Source organism: Pomacea canaliculata, linkage group LG9 (genome assembly GCF_003073045.1).
Source record: "Pomacea canaliculata isolate SZHN2017 linkage group LG9, ASM307304v1, whole genome shotgun sequence".
NCBI classification, from domain to species: Eukaryota; Metazoa; Mollusca; class Gastropoda; order Architaenioglossa; family Ampullariidae; genus Pomacea; species Pomacea canaliculata.
This window is the reverse complement of record NC_037598.1, coordinates 17,165,281-17,192,495: the sequence shown is the minus strand read 5'-3', so window position 1 is coordinate 17,192,495 and position 27,215 is coordinate 17,165,281. Positions and strand designations below refer to the sequence as shown.

The 27,215-nt window shown below is 38.5% G+C and overlaps 1 protein-coding gene across 4 annotated transcripts in view; it reads left to right on the top strand.

Annotated features, from left to right (window-relative positions):
- LOC112571599 (inositol 1,4,5-trisphosphate receptor type 1-like) overlaps positions 1-27,215 on the top strand; it is a 65,708-nt gene that overhangs the window by 9,486 nt on the left and 29,007 nt on the right. For all 4 annotated transcript variants that reach the window (XM_025250716.1, XM_025250712.1, XM_025250714.1 and 1 more), the window contains exons 8-33: positions 109-204; positions 416-576; positions 856-955; positions 1,391-1,551; positions 3,026-3,191; positions 4,436-4,594; positions 5,076-5,248; positions 7,320-7,439; positions 7,647-7,844; positions 8,293-8,388; positions 8,985-9,140; positions 9,899-10,043; positions 10,279-10,417; positions 11,475-11,611; positions 12,938-13,040; positions 13,438-13,492; positions 13,902-14,067; positions 16,786-16,971; positions 17,780-17,836; positions 19,176-19,268; positions 20,527-20,667; positions 20,839-20,964; positions 21,286-21,486; positions 21,763-22,014; positions 22,310-22,435; positions 22,747-22,875. In XM_025250716.1, coding sequence (XP_025106501.1) covers positions 109-204; positions 416-576; positions 856-955; positions 1,391-1,551; positions 3,026-3,191; positions 4,436-4,594; positions 5,076-5,248; positions 7,320-7,439; positions 7,647-7,844; positions 8,293-8,388; positions 8,985-9,140; positions 9,899-10,043; positions 10,279-10,417; positions 11,475-11,611; positions 12,938-13,040; positions 13,438-13,492; positions 13,902-14,067; positions 16,786-16,971; positions 17,780-17,836; positions 19,176-19,268; positions 20,527-20,667; positions 20,839-20,964; positions 21,286-21,486; positions 21,763-22,014; positions 22,310-22,435; positions 22,747-22,875 — 3,642 coding nt within the window. The remainder of the gene's footprint in view (positions 1-108; positions 205-415; positions 577-855; positions 956-1,390; positions 1,552-3,025; positions 3,192-4,435; positions 4,595-5,075; positions 5,249-7,319; positions 7,440-7,646; positions 7,845-8,292; positions 8,389-8,984; positions 9,141-9,898; positions 10,044-10,278; positions 10,418-11,474; positions 11,612-12,937; positions 13,041-13,437; positions 13,493-13,901; positions 14,068-16,785; positions 16,972-17,779; positions 17,837-19,175; positions 19,269-20,526; positions 20,668-20,838; positions 20,965-21,285; positions 21,487-21,762; positions 22,015-22,309; positions 22,436-22,746; positions 22,876-27,215) is intronic.

The following is a 27,215-nucleotide window of genomic DNA, read 5'->3' as shown; positions in this document are numbered from 1 at the left end:
GTAAAGTATTCAAGCATCTACTGTTAGCTTGATAAAAATAGCATTAAAAAAATCCCTTGCCCATTGTAAGATGAAATGAAACTTGCATTTTTGCAATTTCTGTTTTAGGTGGTGCAGCATGACCCTTGCAGGGGTGGTGCAGGACACTGGAACAGCCTATTTCGCTTTAAACATTTGGCTACAGGCCAGTATCTTGCTGCAGAGGTGAGTGAGGTATATGTGCATGTGTGAGTGGTTGCACATGTATGTGGTATATGAGGATGTGTGATATAAATCTAAGCCAGGATGCAACTGAGAAGTTTTCCTTAGTTTCCTGAACAGAGAATATAAATGAAATACCAATAAATACATTCTCTAAGAAATTAATATTGCCAACTTTATTTTATTCAAGTTTACTTTTATATGTACAACACAGGTGGATATTGATGTGACCCCAGATCCCACACGAAGCAAGCTTCGAGGACAGCCTAGCCTTGCAGTCTACTGCCTGGTATCAGTTCCACATGGCCATGACATTGCATCCATATTTGAGCTAGACCCTACCACTATGATCCGCGCAGATACTCTAGTGCCCAGGTCAGCTTAGTGCTTTTTCAGATGGTCATTTTTGTGACATTTATTATATTTTTATGATATTAGTGAAGAACAGTGATGATGTGATGGGTGAAAATAATTATACATAATGGTAGTTTTTGTGCTATCAGGGAAAAGCTGTGAAGGTAGTTTACACATAAAAAATAAACATCATGTGTAGATGTGACGTGAGATGTTACATCATTTGATTTATATGTATTGCACCTTATTACTTCAGACAAATTAGAGATAAAATTCTAGACAAGTAGTTTTCATGTACAGGCAGACTTATGTGAGACTTCATCATTTGTGCACGGACACATGGGTGCACAGCACCTCAATACCAATTGATAAAGAAGAGGATAGACCCATCATGAATAAGGTTAGTGTTTTTACAATTGTGTGTAAGGTAACCAGGTGGAGCTTATGGCCATAGGAGAGTGAGATATAAGAGCCCTCACTTAAATCAAGGATACTTTTCATGAGGGAGGTGCAAAGAATTCAACAAACAAAAAAGAGCTACAATATAAAATCTGAGAGAACATTGTTATGAAAGATTTGCACATGATTATGCCGATCTTAAGAGTGTGAATCAGTGTTGTGGAAGAAGACTGAAGCATGATTATGCAGGTCTTAAGAGTATGCATAAGTTGTTATCAGTTTGGCAGAGAGTAGGAGGTGTAAATACAGATATGGTTAAAGCTTAAAAGTCAAGAAAGCAATGTAGAGTGTGTTTTCTCCTGTCTCTCCTTTAGATGCTTTGCTCCATATAATGCAGTGATTAGGGCAGTGTTTTAAAGTACTTTATGTATTGTAGGTGGGGTGTGCCAAGATCAAGGAAGACAAAGAAGCTTTTGCTATTGTACCAGTCTCCGCGCAAGAAGTTCGTGATCTAGATTTTGCCAATGATGCAGCCAAGGTTCTAACGCATATTGCCAATAAATTGGAGGGATCAGCCATAACACAGAATGAAAGAAGGTGAGGGTAAAGACTAAATGTAATGAAATAAGAGAAGAAAGACTAAATGTAATGAAACAAAAGGTATTCAACACCTACCCAACTGGTCTGAGTCATAAACAGATTCTGGTAGGAAGAGATAATATAAAGATACTCTGTAAATTTCAGCACCTGAAACACTGTGGTTTATTTATTATCTAATTTCAAATTTGGTGATTTGCACCTATTGTCAGCAAGCTCTGCAAATGTTGCTCTTGTGAATTTACTTTTGTATTGTCACCAAAGTCTCAAGTGTAAAATTTGCCCCTGGGACTAATTTGCAAGTTTATATGGGCATAGTTCCTCATACGATACGGTTGTTGGTTTTTTTAACAACTTGTAAGAGAAAGAGATTTTTGCCCATATAAATTTTAAAATAATGAAAAAGTAGAGATATATTTTCAGGAATGCTGTTGCAGGTATACCTTATCATTTACTGTGTACATGTTATGAACAACACATTGTGTTGCTGGTCACAACTATAATGTGGCTTGAAAAGTTGAATTTGAAGTACATTTGCCAAGATAACTTAAGGTGTTTGTGCAGCTACTCTTGTCGTTGGACGAGAAAAAGCATGCTTCTGTGTAGTAGACATAGTTGGAAGAAGACATTTTATGGTATCTCAAAACCCTCTTCTTTCATGTTATTGGGTAACATTCAGGAGTAAAGTGGCATTTGCCTACGACAGAATATTGTGTAAGTGCACTGAAGTCGGCTCTGCACACACAAATGAAGTTGATCCTTTGTCTTGTCAACAATGAATCCTTTGGGAACGTATGAACACTTATTCTGTCGCTATGTTTTCCTGTGCATTCATCAACGACATAATAGTTTCCATACCTGCATTTGGGCTTTCAAAAGTTGGTATTTTCTGGGCAATTTGTATCAGCCATGCTGTGGTCAGCCATGATGCCACCCGTACTGTCTTCACACACGGCTTCAGACCACGGCTTCAAGATTTGAACAGGCGAGGAAGTCGTTTTTGTTTAATTTCTCGAGATTCATGTTTCTATGTTTCTTCTTGCGATTTCATGTTCAAGGCATTAATAAGTGATATGAAAAGAGTCTTTGAGCATGTGTCACCAACTGGGTAAGTCTTCAAGAAATACAGTGATAATATTGATAATCAACTGATCTTTCAGTTGTTATTAACTGCATTAAACATGATTTTTGTTGTCTTTCTGCTTCTGTGTGTGTGTGTGTGCACGTGCATGTGCACATATGTGTTTGTGTGTGTGAAAAAAAGAGAGAAAATATGAATTTAGAAAGAAATCTTTAGACTAATTAACGAAATAGATATGATTTAATTATTATTCCATTTTAGGTACTTTGGGAAAGATGCTTGTTAAAAAGTACCAGCCTTTGTAGTATATAACATTTGCATTTGTACAGTGTGAACAAGAGTTTGTTTTGTTGCTGTGACACATAAATACTCACAGAAATATCGTTTTGACAGAATGGTGACAAAGCTGATCTCAGAGGTCATCTGTTTCCTGTGGGGCATGGACCCAAGTGCCACCAATGACCGGGACATAATGGAAGTGGAAGTGGAAGTGGAAGATGCTGGTAAAACTGACCGCGAGCGACAGAAGCTTATTCGAGAACAGAATATTTTGAAACAGGTGTGTTGAGCCTGAAGTTGCTAGCTTTTTTTTCTTTTTGTTCAGGAAAACAAAGAAATGCAAATGATATTTCACCTTTACTTCGACAAAAACTGCACGCGATAAAGAAAGCAACCAGAATTCAGAATGACTTATTCCACACCTTGTTCAGTGTAAGGTTTGGACATGGTTTATGATAAATTGTATCAGATCCAGGGTAAAATGATCTGGAGAGTGATGTCCTGTCACCTAACTGGCTAGAGGTTGGCTCCTTTTCATCACTTTTTCGTCTTTGCCAGTTCATTGCATCAATTTAGTGTCTAACAGTGATTTTTGCATCTATTCCTGCATTCCTGGATTAATCTCTGTTTCATTGACACTTTATTTATCCCTTTGTCTTCTGGACCATTTTATTTCTACTGCTAATTCTGTGCCATCTTAACATTACTTAGATTTTATAGATACTTAGATACTGTGCTTCGTTAGTGTTTTAGACTTCTTTTTCTGTAATCGGAGCAGTTTCGATGCCTTTTTGTCACAGCAAGCTTTGCTGGCTTTATACAGCTAACATTGTGTGTCTCCTGAAAGCTCAGCTTTCAGTGACCATTACCATGATGCAGACCAAGAGTTGTGTTAATGGAATGATATTTCTCTGTCAGTAACAGTTCAGCCACTGCATCTGTGAGTTATGCTTCCATCATCATAATGTTCTGCTACTTTTCAAAGCAGAACTTTCTTGATATCAAAGAGCACTGGCAAGGCTGAAAATCATGTGCTGATGGCAATTCTTCTCTTTTCAACCTGAGTAGCTGTACTAACAGCGCTCTCGATGCAGGCTTTGCTCTTATGACCAGCTATGTGTTTTCTTTTTGTATTAATAATTATAATGTATGTGTGCATTTTTCTCGTTTTCTGACCTATTTCTGTTTCTTGATGATAATTATATATCTGGTGCTATGTTTTATCTGTTTGAATGTGTGCTTTAAGCATTTTGAATCTGCTTTCAGAAAATATGTGTAAGCCCATTGAGTCTACCATACAGTGAAGAAGTGCATTATTCTGCATTATTATTATTAAAATGTATTTGACCCAAGATAAACAGTATCGGATCAGGACAAACAGTACCAGATCAGGATAAAATGTATAAAATACATGGTTACTTATTTGGCATCCTTGAAATGCTGTGCAGTTGAAATACTTTGCTGCCTCCAGCCAGTTCTCAATTCAGCTGTGTATACTACAACTGTTGAGGTCCTGTGTTGCAGGTGTTTAAGATCCTGCAAGCTCCATTCAAAGACAATGGTGATGGGCCTTGCCTCAAGATGGAGGAGTTATCTGATCAGCGACATGGGCCTTTTCGTTATATCTGTCGCCTTTGCTACAAGCTACTGAAACTTTCTTTCAAGAACTACCGCAAAAATCAGGTAAAAAAAAAAAGAAACATTGCTGAAGCCAGTTTTAAAATCATGTGCATTTATACATGTGTGTGTTCTTGGACAAGACATATTCTTTTTATGAGCTATTCGAATAATGGTTCAGGAAAAATATGATCCTAGGGAAGTGCCACTTGTTTCTGTGGATGACAGCCATAAGGGGGAGGTAATTGGTGTTTTATGCCGACCCTAGCAACCAAGGCTATATCACAGCAAGCCTGTAAAAATGATGCCATTTGCAGAGAAAAAACAGTGTGCCCGAGGCGAAGCCATGATGAGGACCATGATAGTGGTTGTGATGACTATAGAACAAACCCTTTCCTTATTTTGATTGATCTGTCTGTTATAACACTTCTGGCAACCTTGCAATTTCCTAAATTATCGTCTGCTTATTACTGTTTGATGTGCAGCATAAGGTCTGCATGATGTGAAACACAAGATCTTTTGTTAGTTGTTACTATTTGATGTGCAGGAATATGTTGCCCAGAAGCTTCCCTTCATGCAGGAGCAGATAGGCTATGATGTTGGCGCTGAGGACACAATCACAGCATTACTCCACAACAACCGAAAGCTGCTTGAGAAGCATATCACAGAGTCAGAGATTGAGACTTTTGTTAGCTTGGTGCGAAATAAGAAGGAGCCAAGGTCAGGATGTTAATATTTAATTTCTTCTTTGACTTTACCAGATGACACGATCAGAAAAGATAAAGGGTTACACTAGCTCTTTAACCATCGAGAGTTGTTTCCCTGACAGTGAACTAGCACATGCCTGGCATGCAGACCGCTATACTGGTCAGACGAGCAACTGCCCTCTAATAAATAGCTATAAAGGCAAACCAATCTCAGCTGATTGATCAAGCTCAAAAGTCAGATCTGCACCCATTGCAGGATTTCTCTCGTGTAAGGATGCACTTCCTTACCCTCAGCAACAGAGTCTGCCTGGCTCTGCCCCAAGTGAGGACAATCATGATGATGGTCCACTTTTTTACACAGACCACCACAAAGATGGTCTGGGAGTGGCTGCATCTGATAGGTCTTCTGAATGCAGCAGTGGATCTTCTCCCTTTGGGGTGGTGGAGGATGAGTCCTGTCCAACTGTGCCTGCTACCTTTCTTGAAACAGATGACCGGTCATGTAGAGGACCTAGTCCTGGTCACTCAACAGGCCTCACACCATCTTCAATGTTCAACAAGGATTTCTGAGTTTCATGTCCGTCAACCGGGATTTCCTGCATTTCCAAGATGATGGTTCTGTGTTTGTTGATAACATCCAGCATTCCTACCATAGATTCAATTGCCTGTGGTGCCTGAGCAATCCATTTTGATGTGGTCCTTGCCTTCTATGGAAGGTGCTATCAATCTTGCCTGTTTACCTGTGATAATGTGTCAAGCACTGATATACATACGACATCCACAGATATTCTTTCAACATCCAGAGACAATGACCTGTCAATTAGCTTCTCATTTGTTTACTATTAATGCCCATGTGATTCTCTCTGCTTTGTTTCTTTATTCAAAGCTGACCTTCCTCTCACAGGTCATAGGAAGCAACAAAAAAAAAATACTGTTCGTAATACATAATATAACAAATGTTCTCTTGTTTCACCAAACAGGAAGTAAATGAAATAACTGAGCACACCCTGACATTCATTCTCTTCCACTCTATCTTGATCACCCTTAATACTACAAATTAAGAGAATACACAGTTTATGGGTACGGATCTGGATCCGTTAATGAGTTACAATGAGTAAAGGTGCAAAGTAGGTTATGTTAGGGATAAAGTGGGTGCTGGTTATTGATTGTATTGAATTGAGCAACCAAGCATAAGTCCCATACGCCTGTGTCATCATCACTAGCTTGTTTGTGGGTCCTAAATCTATGATGCCAACCTCTCTAAGACACTGACTCTTTGCAGTCAAAGATATTTCAAATAAAGAACTTTATTTACAGTTTTGTACAATAGTATCCACTTGTTATATAATCATGGTTAATTCGGTGGAACCAACTCTTTCTCGTCTCAAGGCTAATCATGATAAGGTGTCATCCTCGATTTAAACTGTGATTAAAGATGCCAATGCCAGGCATCTTAGTTACTTCTCATGCAAACCACAACATGCAAGTTATTGTGAATAGTCTCACCTTCCATCATCATGTCACCTTGCTGGGTATAATATTCCCAGCTGGCTGGCATTCTGTCACTGCTTATGGTCAGTTCTTTTTGAGAGACCTTTCTGCACACACTGCTCCTCTGGTACTGTTGGGACTAATCTTGATAATGCAACAGGCTGTCATCTGACTATCACAGGGGAGTTGTTTGTACTTTCCTCCACCTGATCTCTGTTCTCCTATGGTCATGTTGTCTGGTACAGTTGAAGAAATAAAATTTTGAGACAGAATTCTCTCTCTTTATGACTTACAGATAACATGTCTTAGAGGCCCTCCAGACTTCCCCAGTGTTTGAGTGATGTGTTGGTTGAAAAAGCTGCTGTATTGGCTTTGCCTTTGCAGATGTTAGAGGGTATTTGTTCACACGACTAGTGAAATGCCAGGCATGTGCTAGCTCACTGTCAGGAAGACAACTTGAGTTGGTTAAAGAGCTAGTATAACCCTTTATCTCCTTAGGGTCATGTTGTCTGGTAAATTTTGAACAAAGAGAATATAATCTCAAATAATACTTGCTGTTAATAAAGGAGATGACTTGATATATTCATGTGCAGATTTCTTGATTACCTGTCAGACCTGTGCGTATGTAGCAAGGTGGCTATTCCAATTACTCAGGAACTTATCTGCAAGTGCCTTCTGAGTGACAAGAATGCTGACATCCTCATTGAAACACGGTAAGAGTATTCAGTCATGTTCAGTTTGGCTTAATCTTATTTATAATGTACTTGATTTTCCAAAAATGGAAAGTGATAATAGTAAGGATTGTTTGAGCCATTTCTGGACTGTGATGCCTGCAAATGATATTTACTTGCTGTTGTTGTGCTGTTGCAGACTTTTCCAAATACAAATGATGTTTACATGTTGTTATGGTGCTGTTGCAGACTTGTACGAACACAAGTCGAGATGGAGATGGAGATGGAAAGCACCGATGGGCCTGTAGATCAGATCATCACTGTAGAGGAAGATGAGGAGGTCATGCTAGTGTGGAACAGTGGCAAGGACCAGAAAGGCATTCGTGAACTGGCCATGGCTGCTGCAGAAAATCTCAAAGAAGACAAAGATGTTCTCCAGTACTACAGGTATGTTAGTCAGAAACAAGCCCTATCTCAGTTTCAGGGTTAGCATGAAGATATGTGTAAAAATAATTTTTTTCTTTTTTTTTCTTTGAAAAGATCATTTTTATAAAATTATTATGAAAAGTCAGCCAAACTTTTATAAATGTGAATGTTATGCGAGGTAATTCTTTCACATAAGGATGATTTGCCATCTAAGGCAAGAAAAACATTTGCAATAAGCAGAGTGTCAGTTTGCTCTCTGCTGGATGTATACTTTTGTGTGAAACATTTTGACATAACCTGGAAATTAAATAACCCACTAGGATTGTTCACAAACTTTATATCAGATATCAAACTTTATTAAATGATGACTGAAATGAGCGTGATGATTTAAAATTTTAAATGTTTATGGTTTGATGATTTAGTCATTCAGCAAAATTAATGGTCAGGTTTGTATATTTGTGTTTTACAGGCATCAGCTAGACCTTTTTTCCAACATGTGTCTGGACCGACAGTACCTGGCGATCAACAGCCTATCACCTCAGCTGGATGTTGACCTCATTCTCAAGTCAGTTCCACACGCTGATTTAAATCACCACTATCCTGCAGATATTTAGCTCTTTCTACTTCACATAAGGTCCATTTTCCATGCAACATTTTTCCCTGCTGCTTTAGATTCTGGATCTACATGTGTCAACAAGCGTGTACTTGATTCTGTGATCTCTTGTCTACAATCCTGTTTTTTGCGTCTGCTATTTTCATCATCACCACTATACTGATGCAACCTCCATGACAGAGTGCCAAAAATGAACAGCTTTATGTTGTTAATGCCACCACCACCACTATTCCCTTTCATACTACTACAACTACAAATTACAGTTGCTAGTTAAAAAAACAATCAAAGAAGAAGTGAAGGCTAAAAATAGATATTTTGGTAGGATAACCGAGCTGTAGTATGAATATAGGTCTGGTATTTTTGAAGAATCTCTAACACAATTATAAAATATGAAGAGTAAGCTGTGTGGCAAGAGACAAAATGTTCTGATAAAGTGTGTTTTGATAGATGCTGTTTGCTGTGCTTTTGCACCCTAAACTTCTTCAGAGAGTGAGGAGTGGCGTGCATATTGGCTGCTGTTTATAATGAGGCCTTTTCTTTTTGGTCAGGTGTATGGCTGATGAGTCGCTTCCCCCTGACTTGCGAGCCTCTTTCTGTCGCCTGATGCTGCACATGCATGTTGACCGTGACCCTCAGGAGCAGGTGAAGCCAGTGAAGTATGCTCGGCTGTGGTCCGAGATTCCCACCGAGATCACCATTAAAGAGTAAGCTGGTTTTAGAGAGGAGGCTAACTTTTATGTCCTCTTCCAACAACTCTGAATACTCTTTGTGCATGTTAGTGTCTGATTAACATCTTGTTGCATCTGTCCATAGATCTCAATGAATATTTGTCCATGGGTCCCATTGAAGATCTGTCCACTTTTAAATGAAACTCTGTCCCTTTCCATATCCGCCACCTACCCACTATTGAATCCTTTAAACGTGCACTGAAAACGCACCTCTTCTGTAAACATTACATCTAACAACCTTTCCCATAATGCTAGTCCTTTTCCACACCCTTCCTTTTGCAATATCGTGTTAATCTCAGCTCTTGTTCTTGTTATTTGGTTCCTCTTTGTGTTTTCTGTATTTGATTTTATTCTTCGTTTAGTACAGTTGATTCTTGTATAGTTCATATGCTATTTGTTTTCCTGTCCCTCGTATGCTGTCCATGTTTTGTTCTTGTTCTTAAGTGCTAAGAGCATGCTCCTTAGGAGTGTGAGTATGCACTCTACAAATTTTGTATTTATTATTATTATTAAACTCATCAATAAAGTTGCTGGTGACTCTAAGACGAGCCACTAGAGCATACTGTGCAATGACAAGTAATCTCAAAGGTTTTCAGACCATGATCTGTCACCAAATACAGTCTAAGCTGTTGTTTCTTATTGAAAATAAGAAAGAATAGCTGTCAGACAGAAAACAGTCACTTAAGCAAATCAAAAGATTAAATATTGCTGCTGTGATGTTTGGGTTTTACCAGCTATGAAGCACACATCAGCACAGTTCCTGAGAGAGAGAGAGTCAAGGAGCGATTTTCCCAGACAATGCTGTTTGTGGAAGACTATCTATGCAACATTGTCAATAAAGCTTGGGCTGAAAAGGAGCAAAACACACTTACATATCAGGTAAGATAGGCTTTGGTAATTTACATTTAGTTGATCACTACTGGTCTTTTAATCTGTAGTTTCGTAAGAGTTTTGTTTATGCCAGACTCATGGTCATTCCATACACATTTTGTTTCACAAAATAAAAAAAAAACAAAACTAAGAATTCAGTAAATTCTATGTCATAAGAAAAGATTGCTACTGAAGAACTATTTTCAGTGTACTTTGACGTCAAGTTGTGTGTGTGTTCCTGCAGGTGGTAAACTTAGCTCGGCAGTTGATTTACTTTGGGTTTTACACCTTCAATGACTTGCTTCGTCTGACGAAGACTCTTCTGAGCATTCTTGACTGTGTGCCTGAGACAAACACCCTCCCACTCCCTCAGCCATCAGAGAGTGAGTGTTGGCTGTGCTTGTCTAACTCTTAAAGCCACATACTCTTTGATTTATGTAAATATTTGATATATTGATTTCTGTAAATAACATTAAATAGAGAACATTGGAAATGAGGCTGTACATGACAGACTGAGTTGCTTTGTTCTCCAACGACTTTTTAATTTTCTTGTGCAACGTCTCTGTTTGTTGGTACCTATTGGTTTCTTTCAGTTATATGCTGCATTTTTGTTTCTCTTAAGCTTTCTTCTGTTTTAATTTACTACTTGTAATTTCCCTCCTTTCTGTTTGTTGTGGATTTTACTTTAATATTTGACTTTCTCCACCATTGCATAGATTTTAGATCTAATTCTTGTTGCTAGTTTTGTTTTTTATTTTCTATAACTTAGCCTCACTTTACATCCTGGTCTAGCATCTTTCAACGTGTTTGTCTTGCTTTACATTTTTTTGTAACCTCCCTGCATTTCATTATTGTAGTTCTCATTTCACTCACACTTTGGTCTACAATGTTAAATAATGACTATACAATTTGTCTACACGACAGCTCAGTGTTGTTGAATCCCCTTGCTACTCCTAAACTTCTTTTTTGATCCAACTCCAGTGGATTACTGCTTGAAATCTTTCCCCTACCCTACACATGAGGGCGGCATTGCTATTATCTACATATCATCACTTGCCAAATTTCTCTCTTTTACTTCTTCTTTATCGTTCCCACATAGGTCTTTTGAATGTGTACAAGTCTCTTTTTGGGCTCCCTATTGCTTAATACACCTATGCATCTATAGACCCTCTCCAAGCATCAAGAACAAAGTTAAAGCCTCTACCTTTTTCTCAGAATTTCATGATCTATTGGATTACAGCAATGCACTCAATGACTTGCAGTACTTCTTGAAGATATTAATGTACACTTGACAACAAGTCTCACCCTGACACTTTTAAAATGTCAAAAATGCTGCACACTTTCTTAGTTCTTGTTACCTGATTTCTCTTTGCATTAAAGAAGTTTTAATAAATTATTTTTCAAGGATATCTTTTGATAATTCAAGGATATGTTTTGCAGGTGAAGAGGCAGGACATGGGGTAGGGGAAATGACACTTCTGCAGGTGGGAATGGAGGTTTTAGGTAACAAGAAGGCGGAGGTTGAGGAAGATAATCTGGTTATGGACACCAAGCTCAAGATTATCGAGATTCTTAAGGTTTGTATGGCATGTGTTTTTTGTGTTTTATGTGCACGTCATATCATCAACTAGACACATGACTTGCAAGACCTTGTCTCAAGTATGTATGATTTTATATTTTTGCAGGCTTGAAAAGCTTTGATAGTTTTGCACAAACAGTGCACTTTCTTAATTTGTTAAATCCTTAAGGATCTTTGTTTCTTTTTTTGTACAGTACCAGATGACATATCTGTATGATTACCTTCTAGCTTACCTACGTTTCAGCTGTCCACTCCAGTTGACTTCCTCTCCTAGATCAGTGGGAGAGTCTTAAGACAGCATATCCTTGAGGTTTCATTTGTCCTTTACCAGCAGACCTCCCAGCACAGAGTCTCAGGTTTGGACGCCAGTACCAGCTGACTTGGTGTAGGGGACAGCTCTTTGAAATGAGATTTCATTGAAACTTCAGAAGAAGTCCATGTAAAAGCCGGGACCTGCCAGCTTTCTATTCCATCCTGCTTCTGGTGCCACACCAGGTGGCCAGTGGAAGACCTATCTTGGATCTCAGCAGGCTAAACATACCTTCCTGCCTCACTTCTTCGTAGAGACCAAGTTCAGTGTGGGTGGCAGTCACTCTGGGCAACTTTGCCATCAGTGTAGACTTGCTGCTATTTGCACGTTCCATTTCTTACATTGGCTACCCAGTTATTCTGCTTTACTTTTTAGGGCAGGACCTTCCGATTTGTGGTAATTTATTTCAACTGTCCTTATCACCTGCATGCCAGGTACCTGCTACTTTTGTTGGTTAAAAAGCTAGTATAACCCTTTATCTCCTAAGGTCTTGTCATTTGGTAAATCTTGAAGAAAGGGAAATTTTGTATTTTTCTTGTTTAGATCCATCCCACTGCAGCTGTTTCTTTAATTTTTAAAGATAGTAGGGTTTTACCATGGAATTAAAAGTTTTTAGGTTCTGGTTTAATGATGGCTTTTAGGCTTATTACATACCCTTTTATGTTATCGCTTTTCCTATTTTGGTTTATGGGTGTTCCTGTATCACCAGGGGGTCTTTTTGCTGTTCAGTGTAATGTAACCTCCTTTTGCATTGATATAGTTGCTGGCACAGCACAGTACTCAAACAACCAATCAGCAAAAAACTGGAGAGGTGTACTTGGTAGCCAGCAGGCAGGGAGGGGGTGAGTTGGTTAATTTTGTATTCTCTTCATTTATTGGTCTTTTCTGACCAGTGGACAGCTGGAATAGAGGTAGCTATTGGGTGGTCTCCATATTGTCATGTCATCTGGTAAGTACTAAAAGAAAAATAGCATTTATTCTGCTCAACAACTTTCTATATATTTTTGTGTCCAGTTTATCCTGAATGTTCGCCTAGATTACCGCATCACTTGCCTGCTCTCCATTTTCAAGAAACAGCACGATGGAGGGAACAGTTCACCTCGTGACTCTGATCCATGTAGAGTATTTTTTTCTTCTGTTTGGGCTGGGAACATCTCCATGTCTTTGTGTGTGTTAGAGGAAGAAGTGTATGTCAGTGTGGTTAGCATGAATCACTGCAAGTTCACTGTAAATTTTCTGGGTTATTTTATGTTTATATATGACTTATTGGTTTTTGGATGTCCATTTTTATGTTTTTATTTATGATATATATATTTATTGTAAATATGCATGTTCAGATCGCCATGAACAATAAAGAAAGCATTCTGCAGGTTCAAAAAGTGTGCATAACATGCTTTTTAGTTCTTTATTGGATTTTCTAGGGTAATTTTGTTTGTGAATGTGTGAGAGAAATGAATACAATGTCCCCAAAAATTTTATGATGATTTAGAATTAAAACATAAATCTGTTGGCAGCTGGATTGGATCTAGAAGGCATTGCAACACAAGCAGAGGATATTTTTGGTGGAAGGTAGGCTGTCACAATATGTACAGCAGACTGTATATGTTGTGAATGACATGTCTCTGGGGAATAAGGGAGTAGTTCTGGTTTACATGGGGAGGTAAATTTGATGGAGTTGTTAAGATTGTTGACTTATATAGGAAGATGACTTTAGTGCAAGGTGAAAGTGGTCCTTGTCAAAAAGTCTACCATGCTGCAAAGCTGTGCATTATTTCTTGTGATCTATTATTAGCCTGATAATATACCACTCTACTAAGCAAGCAGGATATATTTCTGCTAGTAAGTCACACTTAATGTCTACATTCCAGGATTCCTATTTATTTTATAATGACAAATTATATAGATACTGTCAATGATCCCAGAAGTGATGGATGTAACAACAGGAAATATTTTTGCTATGCTACTGTTCCTGATATAGTGCAGAAACTGCTGAGTTGGACCTGGATGGACAAGGAGGCAAGATGTTTCTGCGTGTTCTGCTGAACCTCGTCATGCACAACTACCCTGCCCTTGTGTCTGGTGCCCTGCAACTCCTTTTTCGACATTTCTCTCAGCGCCAGGAGGTTCTGCAGGCTTTTAAACAGGTTAGGCAATCGCTGCAGATTAAGATTTGTTCTGATATAAACCTTGTTTATGTTAAAATGTCAGAATTGTCGCAAATTTTTTGTCTCGTCCAGTCTCTTTTGCAGCCCACTCATAAAAGAGATCACATCTTAGACTGGGTCATGCATCGACCTGATGACAATTAGTGCAGGCAGTTGATGTTTCTCAAGATCTCACATCTGATAATTACTGTGTATTGATTGAACTTGACTGTAGATGCCCATCATTGGTGCCAGTTTTTAGACTTTTATAGACAAGTCACAACTATCTGTCAGTCTATTATTAACTATGCAAAATCAGCTCATTCCGTCACAGTCTGTCTACGTGTGATACCAACACTCTTGTCCCTTGATCTTATCCAGACTTGATTACTGCAACTCCTTGCTTGCTGGCTGCCCTGAATATCTTCTTCACAAACTCCAGAAAGTACAAAAGTCTGCTGCACAGAGCCAGGAAACGGGACCATGCCACCCCTCTCCTCTACAATGGCTTCCCATCTGTTCTGGCATCCAGTACAAACAATCTGTACTGTTTTAATTTCTTTTGCTGGTACTTGCCCTGATTATTTCTGAACCGGTCTTCCCTTACATCCCAGTTAGACAAGTCCGCTGCTTGTCTCCTTACTCTTCCTGTCAAACAACACATAAATGTAACATTAGAAGCAAGGCGCGAGACAGTGAAAACATGAACTTGTAGTAATAGTCCGCATGCTACTGTGGAGTGAAAATTGAAAAAAGTCATACATAGCATACAAAGACAGACATGTTTCCAAAATACAATGGAAACAATTCAAGGGAAGAACACCATTTTTTGCAAACTTTCCGAGGAGAGATGTGCTCTCATGTTGAAACTGTGTGGTCCCTAAAAAGAGACCATTGAAGTTTGACAAAAAAAACCTGAGGAAATTTGTTCCAAGCCTTAAGCATTGAACGCTTTGGGCTTGGCTGCCTTCTTGGCCGGGCTTTTGGGTTTCTTGGCAGCAGATGGTTTGGCGGCCTTAGGCTTCTTGGCTGCAGCAGGCTTGGCGAGCCGCAATGATAGCACCGCCCGACGTCTGCCGCGCCGCCTGACGCTCAAAGTTGTGTTTGTTGTGCTCCCTTCTTCTCACAACAACTCCCCACCCGTACACATTTATCGCACATATTTGGTGTCTAACAAATCTACAGACATTGCTCTCTTCACCGGTGTATTAATTATCGGTGTAGGTCGCTTCTCGCTGTAGATATTTATAAAAGAAGATGACGTCATCTCAGGAACATAACGAAGACGAATAATGTCAGTAATGAAAGTAATTTACAGCAAAATGATTGCTATTTATAATGTAGATGGTTGACCCATGCATTATTATTTGTGTATGGTATGTTTTCTTTTGAGTTTTTGCATTTGTATTTAGTTTGTAGCTGTTTTTCTGACATAACCTAAGCACAACTTACTTTTGCCGGGCATATGTTTCCGTAAACAGTATTGACACTACGTACAAAACCTTTTTTAATTTGTAGCAAGCTTTCTGTTATTTACACACAATTCATATGTTCTTTATATTTCAAGAATCACAATTTATAATGTAAAATTTCGGTTTCATTGACTTGTTTATAGGAACTTCTCCAAGATTCGTAAAGGTCACAACTGTATCACTGTCGTGGGCTATTTTCGATGTACAGGTTGATCTGTTATTTATCTTTATTATGCTGCTTTGAAAATAAACAAATAGTGAGGCGTCAACTTCAACTGTCGAAAATTTTAAATGTTAGGTGTTATATACACATATTTGAAGCAATAACCTTGCTGCATTAGAGCTTCAGGGTCATATTTTCTACAGTAAACACTTCGCAACACTGACTAAAAGTGAACAAAAATATAGAAGCGATGGCCTGCGCTCTTTCCACAACCGCAGCAGTCTTTGTAGAATAGACAGGCTATCATCTTGATATCTTATCTAAAACTTTGACTTTAAGGTATGCACCAGCACTGTAGAACAAGATCTACTGTGTGGAAATATTTTCTCTTCCTCAACATAATACATAATATATATACATGAGATCACGGATCGACGTGTATACATGTGAGTTCGTGATCTATCAAGCAGCAGCGCGTGCTATCACTCATGGCTACACGACTTCCGCAAATATCTTTAGCTTTTAATTCATGCATACACATGATATAATGTTGCTACATGATATAACTTATGAGGATATTTGTGCATTATTATTTTAAGAACATGGTTTATCACAGGTAAGCATGTGACTCTTAGAGATCCATGCCAAGTATAGCCTTTGGGAATTGAAAAACTGCTAAGCTTGGCTGCAGAATGCATTTGAGCATGTAAATTTCTTAAGTGTTCTTGTCTGAAATTTTAAGTAACATATATTTATTAAAAACAAGAAAACTACAGGTAGGAAATGGTAAAAAAGAGGTGTGACGACAGGAGTAACAGGTGAGAGAGCAACATGTGAAGGCCTGGCCGTTACGTCTGGGAATTATCTGTGTGGGAGCACATTCCACCGAGAGTGTAGAAAGTAGAAGTGAACCTTCTTGCATTTACACTATTGAGTAATAGTAATACTCTTGTTTTGAAGACAGTGCCATGCTAAGGAGATTTTTTATTTAAAGAAAAAAAATTAAATTGTGGGATAAGAGAGATTAATCTATTTAGGTAATGAAACATCAGTGATACACATGAAGTAGTGTTTGTATCACAGGTACAGCTTCTTGTTTCATCAAGTGATGTGGAGAACTACCGACAGATCAAACAAGATCTTGATGAGCTGCGGTTGCTGGTAGAAAAATCAGAGTTGTGGGTGTATAAGAGCAAGTACAGTGATGGCAGTAAGAAGAAAAAGAAAGGCGGTGGTGGTGGTGGTGGTGGAGAAGATGATGAAGAAAAGGTAAGATGTGTCGGCTCTTGTATCTTCTTTTGTGGCTAAAAAATGTTTTAGTAGAATATAATAACTGACAGTTCTCATTTTATATAAAGTCTTATAAGGCAGATTCACCTTTACGTAAAGAAATATCTATTTTTTAAATTTTAAAGCATGCTTGATTTTATAATACTGTTTGTTATCATGGTACAGTATTTAATGTTTGCATTCTAGTACCAGGCATGAGATTTGTTTGCGGAAGTAGGTACATGGAATGGACAGAGGTGTTGTAATCAAGCTGCTGCCTTGGGCCGATTACACTCTCGAGGTCTCTGCCAACATGTAGTTTTGCAGTTCTTGACCTCTGACTGATCTCCTATGGAAATAACAGGCAGTAGATATTCACTGACATGTTCTCCTGTGCTGGCTGGGTTCAGCACAATGCCACCATCATGTGTTCCACTTTGTGTTCTACGATGTAACTCCCCCTAACTCACAACCCCTTCCTAGTGTCTGTACATCTGTTTGCGCATTCACCCAACCCATGTACAGAGCAAAAGTATGATGCTGACGCGACAGTTCTACTCTTAGTTATCTCATGACAGTAACCTTAGTGAAGAAACTGTTTTTATTTAGTGACTTTTCAACAATTAAATCAAGTAAAACAAGAAAATTAAAATATAGCAATTATTGGAAAATTTTCTATTTGCTTAAACAAGTATTCAGGCATATGAATTATTTTTATGTATGTTATAGGGAAATAATATTTGCAGTAAATACTATTTATTATCATCATCATCATCTGCATTAACTCTTCTTTCATTTGTTCTTGTAGCAGGAGAAAGGGAAGGAAAAGAGTGAAAAGAAGGGCAAGTCACAGAATTCCTCATGGGTAAGGAGGCTTTCTGAAACTGAGATGATAAGTTCTTTGTCCTTCACCGTCCTCTGCTTCACTTTCAATGAAACGACACTGTTATTTGTAGCAGGAATAGCTTTGTGGTGAACAGACATTTCTCATATCTCACAGTTGATACTAGTCATCTCATAGAGCAAGGCATAGGCTTTCAAACCAGTTCATAAGGAAAGGCCAGAAGGATCATCTAAAGAAGTGGGCAAGGAACATTTAAATACAAAATTTGTTAATCCTATTCAGGAATTATTTTTTCTGCCAATGGAAAAGTAAGAACATTAACACAGGCTGTAAAAGGAGCATAAACTATCTACATCCAATTCACTTACGCTGGTACTTACAGCCTCTCACAAGTTTTAAAAATCTAAACACATCCATATTACCACTCAAAACAGGAAAACAATATAATATCAGTTCAAAAATATACATGCGAACACTGCAGAAATGGGGCAAGCAGTATAGCCATCTGCATTCATATGTGTGTCCTGTTCAGTTGATTGTATATCTGGATTGCATCTGGGATAAATAACTGCAGATAACTGGCGGTTCTAGCTCTAGGAACTCTAAACCTACCACTTCTATGCATTTAATGTCAAAGTCCTGTCAGAATGGGTGTGAGTATTGGCAAAAATTGCAGTTTGTTGATTACAAGCTTGTCATAAATTGTCTGTCATTCTGCCCCATCCCAACCACCCCTCATTTTTTTAATGTTCTTGTTTAATTTGTACCTGTCCTGCTTAGCAATGTTCCCACCTTAGCAAACTATATGTCATAATGTCATGGTGCTGCAAATAACAGAGATATAAAATGTTTGTAGAAGTTCTATGTCCACATTAAGACTTCAGCTTTCTGTGACACTACAGTCAAGCATGCAGTTTCTTAATTCTTCCTATATAACTCACACCCACAGATGCAAATTTCTTCATAACTATATCTCAATTGCAGGGATTTGTCTCTATTAAACGAGTTATTTACATTATTACATTATTTACATGAGCTTTCCAAATAAGTTGATCATTAGTAATTATAGCTAAATATTTTTCACTCTTCTCCGCTCTACTCTGCAAAGATAAATAATTGTCTCCTTTGTTGTAGGAAATGCCTCAAACATTATACAGTCCTATGACAGTGCTGTATTTTTATCGGATATCCACTTTGTATAAAATAATTTATAAAATTCATTAAAATATATGAACAGCTAGGAAGTGCCTTAAAAACATTTGGAAATCTGTGCTGGTAACTTGGAATCTCCTCAGGTCTTAGTCTTTTCTTAAAAGTGGTCTAGGCCTGTTCCACTCAAAGAAGCCTCTTTTATTCTCAGGGTTTGATGGGTGACCAAGGCTCAGCTATTGACCAGGATCTGGGACCTCCCATCAGTGGAGATTCAAACAACAACTATAAAACAATCAAATCTGTATGTATTACATTTGCAAGTCCTCCTAGCTTCTTTCACTTTTTCAAAATAGACTCAGGTTTTCAATCAGTCTTTTGCAGATACCATAGTGACAATGAATTAAATAAAAATGTATTTCCAGTTACTTTACTGTAATAGGAAATGTGTAGAACAAGTTTGGACAATGATACTTATGCAGAGTTGGACACAGTGACCTATGTATGATGTAATGTTAAAGTGACATGTACAAGATATTAAATTGGACAGAGATATATATATATACACAATGTAAAGTTAGTGTGACATGTATCAGATGTCAGATTTGACAGAGTGGCATGTGTACACTGTAGAGTGATATATAGGATGTCCGATTATACAGTGACATGTACAGGATATCAAATTGGATGGTGACATGTATACCATATAAAGTTAGAGTGAAATGTACAGGATGTCAAATTGGTCCGAGTGAGGTACAATGTAAAGTTGGACAGTGAGAAATATACATTGTTAAATTCATGAGAATCCAGATGGCATGCCATGTAAAAATGTGGATCACAGAAAGTTGTAGATACCACTCCAACAATATGCAAATGTAAAAACTATGTGGGTCAACATTATATTGAAAAAGACACTAAACAGAACAAGATGCCCCATAATGGCAAGTCTCCTATGTAAACAGTGATGATCTTGTAGCACAGAGGGATCCTAATGGCCTAGACCAGGGATGCACAACCTACGGCCCGCGGGCCATATCCGGCCTGCGAAACTTCTGCCCACAGTGCACGAAATCGGCATGTTAGTAATAAAAGAAGACCTTAAAAAACGAAAAAAAAAAAGGAAGAAGAAGTATTTATCCCCACGTATGGGCGTTTCCCAATCTTTTTTTCGATGGACGAACATTTCGATTCAGTGCTCCGACGTGGTGTCTCTACGATGAGGCCTGGACATTCAGAAGTTGGTTTCGGGAAAACAACTTCAAATATCCCACTAATTACTACATAATTAATGGTAAGTACAACTTGTTTCTAATAAAAAATGGTATCTGCTCTATTTTTTTCCCCCCCTTTTGTATTTTTGCGGTGAAGTGGCCCGCGACACGGCTGTCCGAAATGGATATGGCCCGCAGGCCGAAAAAGGTTGGGCATCACTGGCCTAGACGATGATGATGCTGCTATTGCTGCTGCTTTGATTCAAGAGGAATAATTACATACATTCGGAGAAGAGATTTTGTTTGTGCAGTCTAAATCATCTCACAAAAAAAGGGTTCCTTTCTTTGCAGATACTGACTCGCCTAACTCGCCTGTGTCTTCAAGAACTAGGAGGGGATGCACGCAAACCTCGCAAGCATGAGCAGCGGTTGCTGCGTAATATGGGAGCCCACACAGTGGTATTAGATCTCCTTAAGATCCCATATGACAAGGTGAGTGTTTCTGCATTGCTGCTTCCATAAATTTTTCTTCATTAGTTGTCTTTGCTTTGCAAGTCTTTTCATGTTGTTTTTCACAGAATGGCTGTAGTTTTTAGAACATAATACAATCCAGTAATTCAAGTAGTGTATTATGATCTAAGTCTCACTACATATTCCTTACAGAACACAGATATTCGGATGGTGGAGATTATGCGATTGGCCCATGAGTTTCTGCAGGCATTTTGTCTTGGTAACCAGCCAAACCAGAATATCCTATATGGTTTTTTGGACCTCTTCTTATGCCCTGGAGTAAGTTTACTGCATGTTCATTTTATTGCAATTGAGAAATACTAATTGTTCACATTTACTTAATTTTAAAAGATAGTGCATAATAAAATTGTTTACTTGATATTCAGTAAAGTAAATATTTCTTTTTCCTTTTTATGGTATTTAAAATTCTAATTATTTGAAAATACTAATACTTTATTTTATATTAAATTATAATACTGGATATAATTGTTTATACTAATCTTTTTCATAGTATTGTTAAATTTACTTTTATAAATAGTAGTCTGTTCCATCAACAAATATCCTGATAATGGTCATTCTTGTTTTTTTGATGGATGACAGGTTCTGGAGGCACAGACCATGCGTGCCATTTTCCAGGACAATGTGTCCTTGTGCAGTGATGTTACAGAGCGTGTGGTGCAGCACTTTGTACACTGCATTGAGTCTCATGGGAGGCAAGTACACTACCTCAGGTTCTTGCAGACGGTTGTCAAAGCTGAGTCAACCTACATTCGCCGGTGTCAGGACCTTGTCATGGCTGAGGTCAGTCACAGTAGTTTGTTAGTTTAGTTTATTCCTTGTTACTCCTCGAGGAGCATAGGGCCGCAGCAACACCTCGCCAGCAGACCTGGTTTTGGGCAGCCACCCTCAGTTGGGCCCATATGGTTCCGACATCCTTTGTCTCACTCTCTGCTGTTCTTTTCCAATCACAGTAGTTTATAATTAAGATTCTTATATTTCTCCTCTTCTTTTTTTTAAATATTTGTATTTTGTTTCTTTCTTTTTCTGGAAAGTTCCTTGTTTTCTTTGGTAATACAGCTTGCAAGTGCTGGGGAAGAGGTGCTGCTGTTTTACAATGACCGAGCCTCTTTTGAGACGTTGATTGAACTGATGAGATCTGAGAGACACCGGACAGATGACCGCAGTCCCCTGCAGTATCACATTAACTTGGTGCAGTTGTTGGCTCTTTGTACTGAAGGCAAAAATGTCTACACAGAAATAAAGTGTCACTCCCTGCTGCCTCTTGATGATATTGTTCGTGTCGTCACACACCGTGACTGCATTCCAGAGGTCAGTGTTTGGGAAATGTGCATGTGTATGTGTGAAAGAGTATGATTTTGTGTTTTGGGGAGATGTATATGTGAGAGAACAGGCATGTGTGTTTGTGTGTGTGTGTGTTGTTGTGTTTGGGAGATGTGCATATGAGAGAGAGATAGCATGATTATGTGTGTGTTTGGGGTCTGTGAGAGAGAGCTTATGTGTGTGTGTGTTTGTGCGCATGAGTGTGTGTGTTTGGGGTATGTGTATGTGAGAGAAAGCATGCTTAGGGGATTTTGTGTACCTTTATCAGGTTTGATTAATACAGGTGAAGATGGCGTACATCAGCTTCTTGAACCACTGCTATGTGGACACTGAGGTAGAAATGAAAGAGATCTACACCAGTCGGCACATGTGGACACTGTTTCAAAACTTCTTAGTGGACATGGCCATGGTCAGTTTCCAGTTCCACTTTTTGTTTTTCTTGACGTGTTTATCTGAAAGTAAAACATGAGGACTTAAGACAATTCCATCTATTCCAAAACTTCAGTCTTGAATATCTGCTTATTTGTTACACTAAAGGATTACAGAACTTCTGTTCAGGTTTAAAATATCCTTTGTTATTTTAAATAAATCTAAAAATGAAGATCAATCAGTTCTTTTTATTATAAGATTATAAATGACACAAGGACCAAACTATTTACAGTATTTGCACAAATTTGCTATTTGGCAATATATCCATGTAGTCCTGTTGTTTTGGTAAAGGTATGTAACTCAACACATGACCGGAAGCATGCTGACACACAGTTAGAGAATTATGTGACAGACACAGTGATGAACATCATCACCACTTTCTTCAGTTCTCCATTTTCCGACCAGAGCACCAACCTGCAGGTCAGCATATGTTCACATATTCAGCATGTGTGTAGTAAGAATAGAGTGGCTGTTAAATACTTCATGTCAAGAGCTTATTACAGAATGCTTATTCCTTGTAACCAGCATGTATGCATGCATAACATTAGTTATTGTTGTTTTGTTCTGTCGTTGAACCAGTGTTTTGTAACAGTGAGCATGTTAGGACACAAATGCACTTAACAGAGGCTGTGGATATCAAGTAAAAATAAAAAAGGACTTTTTTTATGGCTTAAGTAAAAGTACACACATGTACGCATACATAGTGGGTGGATGAGTAACAGTATGAACTCTGGGTTACAGATTGATCAGACATTGATATTTGTTGACCTTACTAAATGTTTTACCAGACTCACCCTCTGCCTGGTGTGGGGTTGACTTGCAGAAAGAAGTTGTCTTATCATTAGACTGCCAGTTTTTTAATGTGCTATCGGTATACCTCTCACTGCTTTACTAAATTAGTGTTATAGATCAATGATTTATAAGTATTTATGGCATTAGCAGTCTTGTACAATGCTTTCATTTTAATTATAGGAATTTTCTTTCTTAGGAGAGCTCCAAATTCCCACATCTAGTAACTCTCACACAAAAGTTGTGACAGTAATGTAAGAGATTGTTTATGGGGTGACATAAAATTCTAGGCAAACTGAGAACCTTTTACTTGCAGTCAAAAAATTATTAAGTGTAAGTCAGTTCTCTTGAACTACTTGGTAGTATATTAAAAATATTGCCTAATATTGAATCTGGTGGTCTAACAAGCATCTAGTTGGCATATTATGGTCCCTGTGACTACACATATCAGTGGGTCTCATTTATTGGGAGATAATGGCTAGGATTCAGGGTTCGATGACTAATACCAGAGTTTGAGGACAGGTGGCAGAGTGCCAAGTTTTTGTTGATTTGTTTGTTCTGTGTTGTGAAGTGTTTGTAAAGACTGGCAATACAGATTTGTGTCAGTTTTTTTAGTCTCTGCCTCTGACTGGGAATGTTCAGCCATGTTTTTAGCCCTTTGTGTATATATAACTGTTTTGTAGCACAGATGAACTTTGCAGTTTTTTTGTTGTTGTTTTTTTTTCTTTTTTTGTCTGGAATGAATGAGGCACGATGCTTTTTTAAAATATGTGTTTTACCTCACATCTACTTAATCACAACCACTGCTAATAGCCCATTATAAAAGCTCTGAAAGCATTAAATGAACAGCATGTTTTGATGTTTGGAATCTAACTTACAGACTGAAATTCTGTGAAATACTTTAAATATGAATCAGACACAAAGGTGACACAGATCTTTTGTTATTTTGTTGGCTTTTTTTTCCCTTTCTTTTAAGGGATGACTGAATTTTTATGCATTTCTACTTTTATCATACAGGCTCATCTCATGTTTACAGAGGTATTGGCTACAGTATTTGTAGTTATCAGATCTAACATATACAGACCATAGATCAAGTAAAAAAGTTTACTATTTATAGAATAGCTTTTTTTCAGTCACATATTTTATTTAAAATAAATAACAAAAGGCCTCAAAGAAAAATACATATGAAGTGTATAAATATACGAACATTATATTTATAGAAATCAACAATTAAAAAATGAAGCATGCTAGCAGAAGAAGCAAGTAGAAGCTATTGTACAGATACATTCTTGCATTCAGTTGCTTTTATGTGTACATGAACACATAAATAGGGACACAAAAATGTAAACATTGTCTTTGACATTAGCATGACCATTTCTAAAATGTTTGTGGTAGAGGAGGAGAATTAGAGGTATTGTTGACAGGTCTGCAACAGGAACACAGTTGACATATTTATCAAGATATGTATTTGCTGCTCTTCTTTGATTTTAATTTTCACAATCTCATGGGAGGATCCAGAATATACCTCTTTGAGGTTGACATTTCCTGTAGTTTTCAAAAGTAGAATTGCTGTTCATGGTCGATTATCCATTACAAAAGTCAGGTAATAGATTTTTGTGACAGATACATGTATAATAGGTTGGTTTTTTGTTATTTAGAAATATTTTGTTATTTGTGAAGTTCTTCACTCCTTTAATCTGCAGTTACAAATTTTTTTCTCTGAAACAGTCTTGCTGATAATACCATAGCTTTAGGCACAGACAAATTGATTAAAAACTGAAAATTTATGCTAAAGTAAAATTTATTTTTTAGTAAGGTTAAAAGTGTGTACTGTCAAGTAAGTGCCTTTTTCCTACTAGACCCATTCAACATAGCATGATCATTATGGTAGCTAAGGAAAGAATACCTCTGACACTGTAATTCAGGGTGACACCCTTGGTTTTCCAGTTGCCTGATGTCTGATGATATCAATTTAGCCTGACCCCCTCCTTCACCACCCGATAGACCATGGAGTTGGTCTGGGAAAGAAAGGTTTGTCTAGCAAAAGTGGAAGAGTGTCAGGTGAGCTCTGACAGGTTTTGTGTCCCTACCTCTGGGTAGATGGCCATTTGATGATGATGATGATGATGATGATGATGATGATGATGATGATGAGGTTTTATAACGCGCAAAATCCGTATCATGGAGAAACGTTCAATGCGCCGAAATTTTACATAAAGTACACCAATAAAATTCACATTATCAGCTGCAGAAAATCCAAAGGAAAGTTCACACCAGAATCTATACAGTGTCAAATGATCCGACAATTGTGAGCGACGATCTGCTGCTGAAAAGCGCATGAACACTACTCACAAACACAGGTCCACAAATCAGGAGAAGGAAAAACAGGTGTTCGCATGGGCATTGTAGGAAAAATGAAGGGTAAGATCATCAGGTGCTTGGCCCTGCAGTACAGTCTTTAGTCCTCTTGATGAGTGCTGAGCTACATGCACTGTGGTCGTATCTCTGTGACCTGTATATAGCTGATCGATACAGGCCACACTATCAAACGTCACGATGACCACCTCTGATGACGATAACTCATTCATGTTGACAGTATAATGTTCCAATGATAGTACAGCGGTAGTGGATAAACAATGAGACAGGTACCATGACACGTGACACTAGACACACGAGATATAGTCGGATGGACGGAAAGGGCAACAATTGCCGGGGGGAATTGGTGTTTTACGCCGTGTCAGCAGCTGAGGCTATATTACGGCAAGCAGCCAGCCCTGTAAACAGATGCCATGTGCAGAGAAAGATCAGCGTGCCCGAGACGAGAAATGAACTCAGGGCAGCCAACCTTCACTGTATTGGTGACAGGCGCTAACAGCGCTAACCGTTGCGCCACTGGACCGCTCCGCAACAATTGCCAGTAACCAGGTATTGGATATACACAGTTCAAAAACTCAGCATGAAGTAGTTCAGTGTTATAGTTCGGTCTCTACTCCGTCATGCAGTGATGTCATCAGTGACGACAATGTACAATGACGTAGAAACGCAGCGGACTGGGTACTGAAGCACAAACAAAAATAAATGTTGATAAAAGTATAAGAAGACCACAGAGTCACAACTACGGCCTGTAGGCACCACACTCGTAGAAAATTCACTCTCAAATCAGTATATCACAGAGATTCACATAGACCCATACGATCTATCTGAAGCAGAACCATGTCACACAAATCCACTGATCGAAGGTGAAAATGAAACTGTAAAGAATGGTCACCACTGATCATCTCCCACACAACAGAACCGAAACCGAGGTCACCAGGATGGAAAGAGCATCATATCCAAGCTGTCGCAGCCAGGCACGCTTCAAATTAAAGTCGACAGCAAAGCCTAGGGAAGCAACAATAACACATCAGGCAAGACCGAAGACAAAGTAGGTTCCACCCATCCGCCATCTTACTACGTCTTACTATTTATGAGGAGACAGGTGACACTGGCCAAGGCAGAAGAGAAGGGATAGAAATTATGCTTGGAGGAGGATTGGGGACCAAAGGGGAAATGGCAGAGCTGAGGAAGAGAAGAGGTCCGCCAGGTTACCATGCCTCTGAATAAACTGTCACTCAGCTCTACAGCTGTTCTGTAGCTGTGGTCTTAAGGCATCCAGCAGTGACCTCCTTCCATCTGACATGGCTGGTGATGAAAAACAAACAGGGTCTTATATCTGACATTCTTGGTGCACAAAGGCTGTGAAGGTGCAAGAGGAGGCCCAGGAGAACTAGTGGTGAAGGAAAAAGGAGACTTGATGAACAGTGCTGTGGGTTCTGATGGCGGCTATGAGGTACACACTGCTGTGGCCACCACGGAAGATGCTGTCAGACTGCTGGATGCTTGGCAAAGTCTTAGTTGTATACTGCTTTACTGTGACTGTCATCGTTTTCTCAAAGCCTGGGACATAGTTAAGAGTGCAAAGGTCAAGCTAA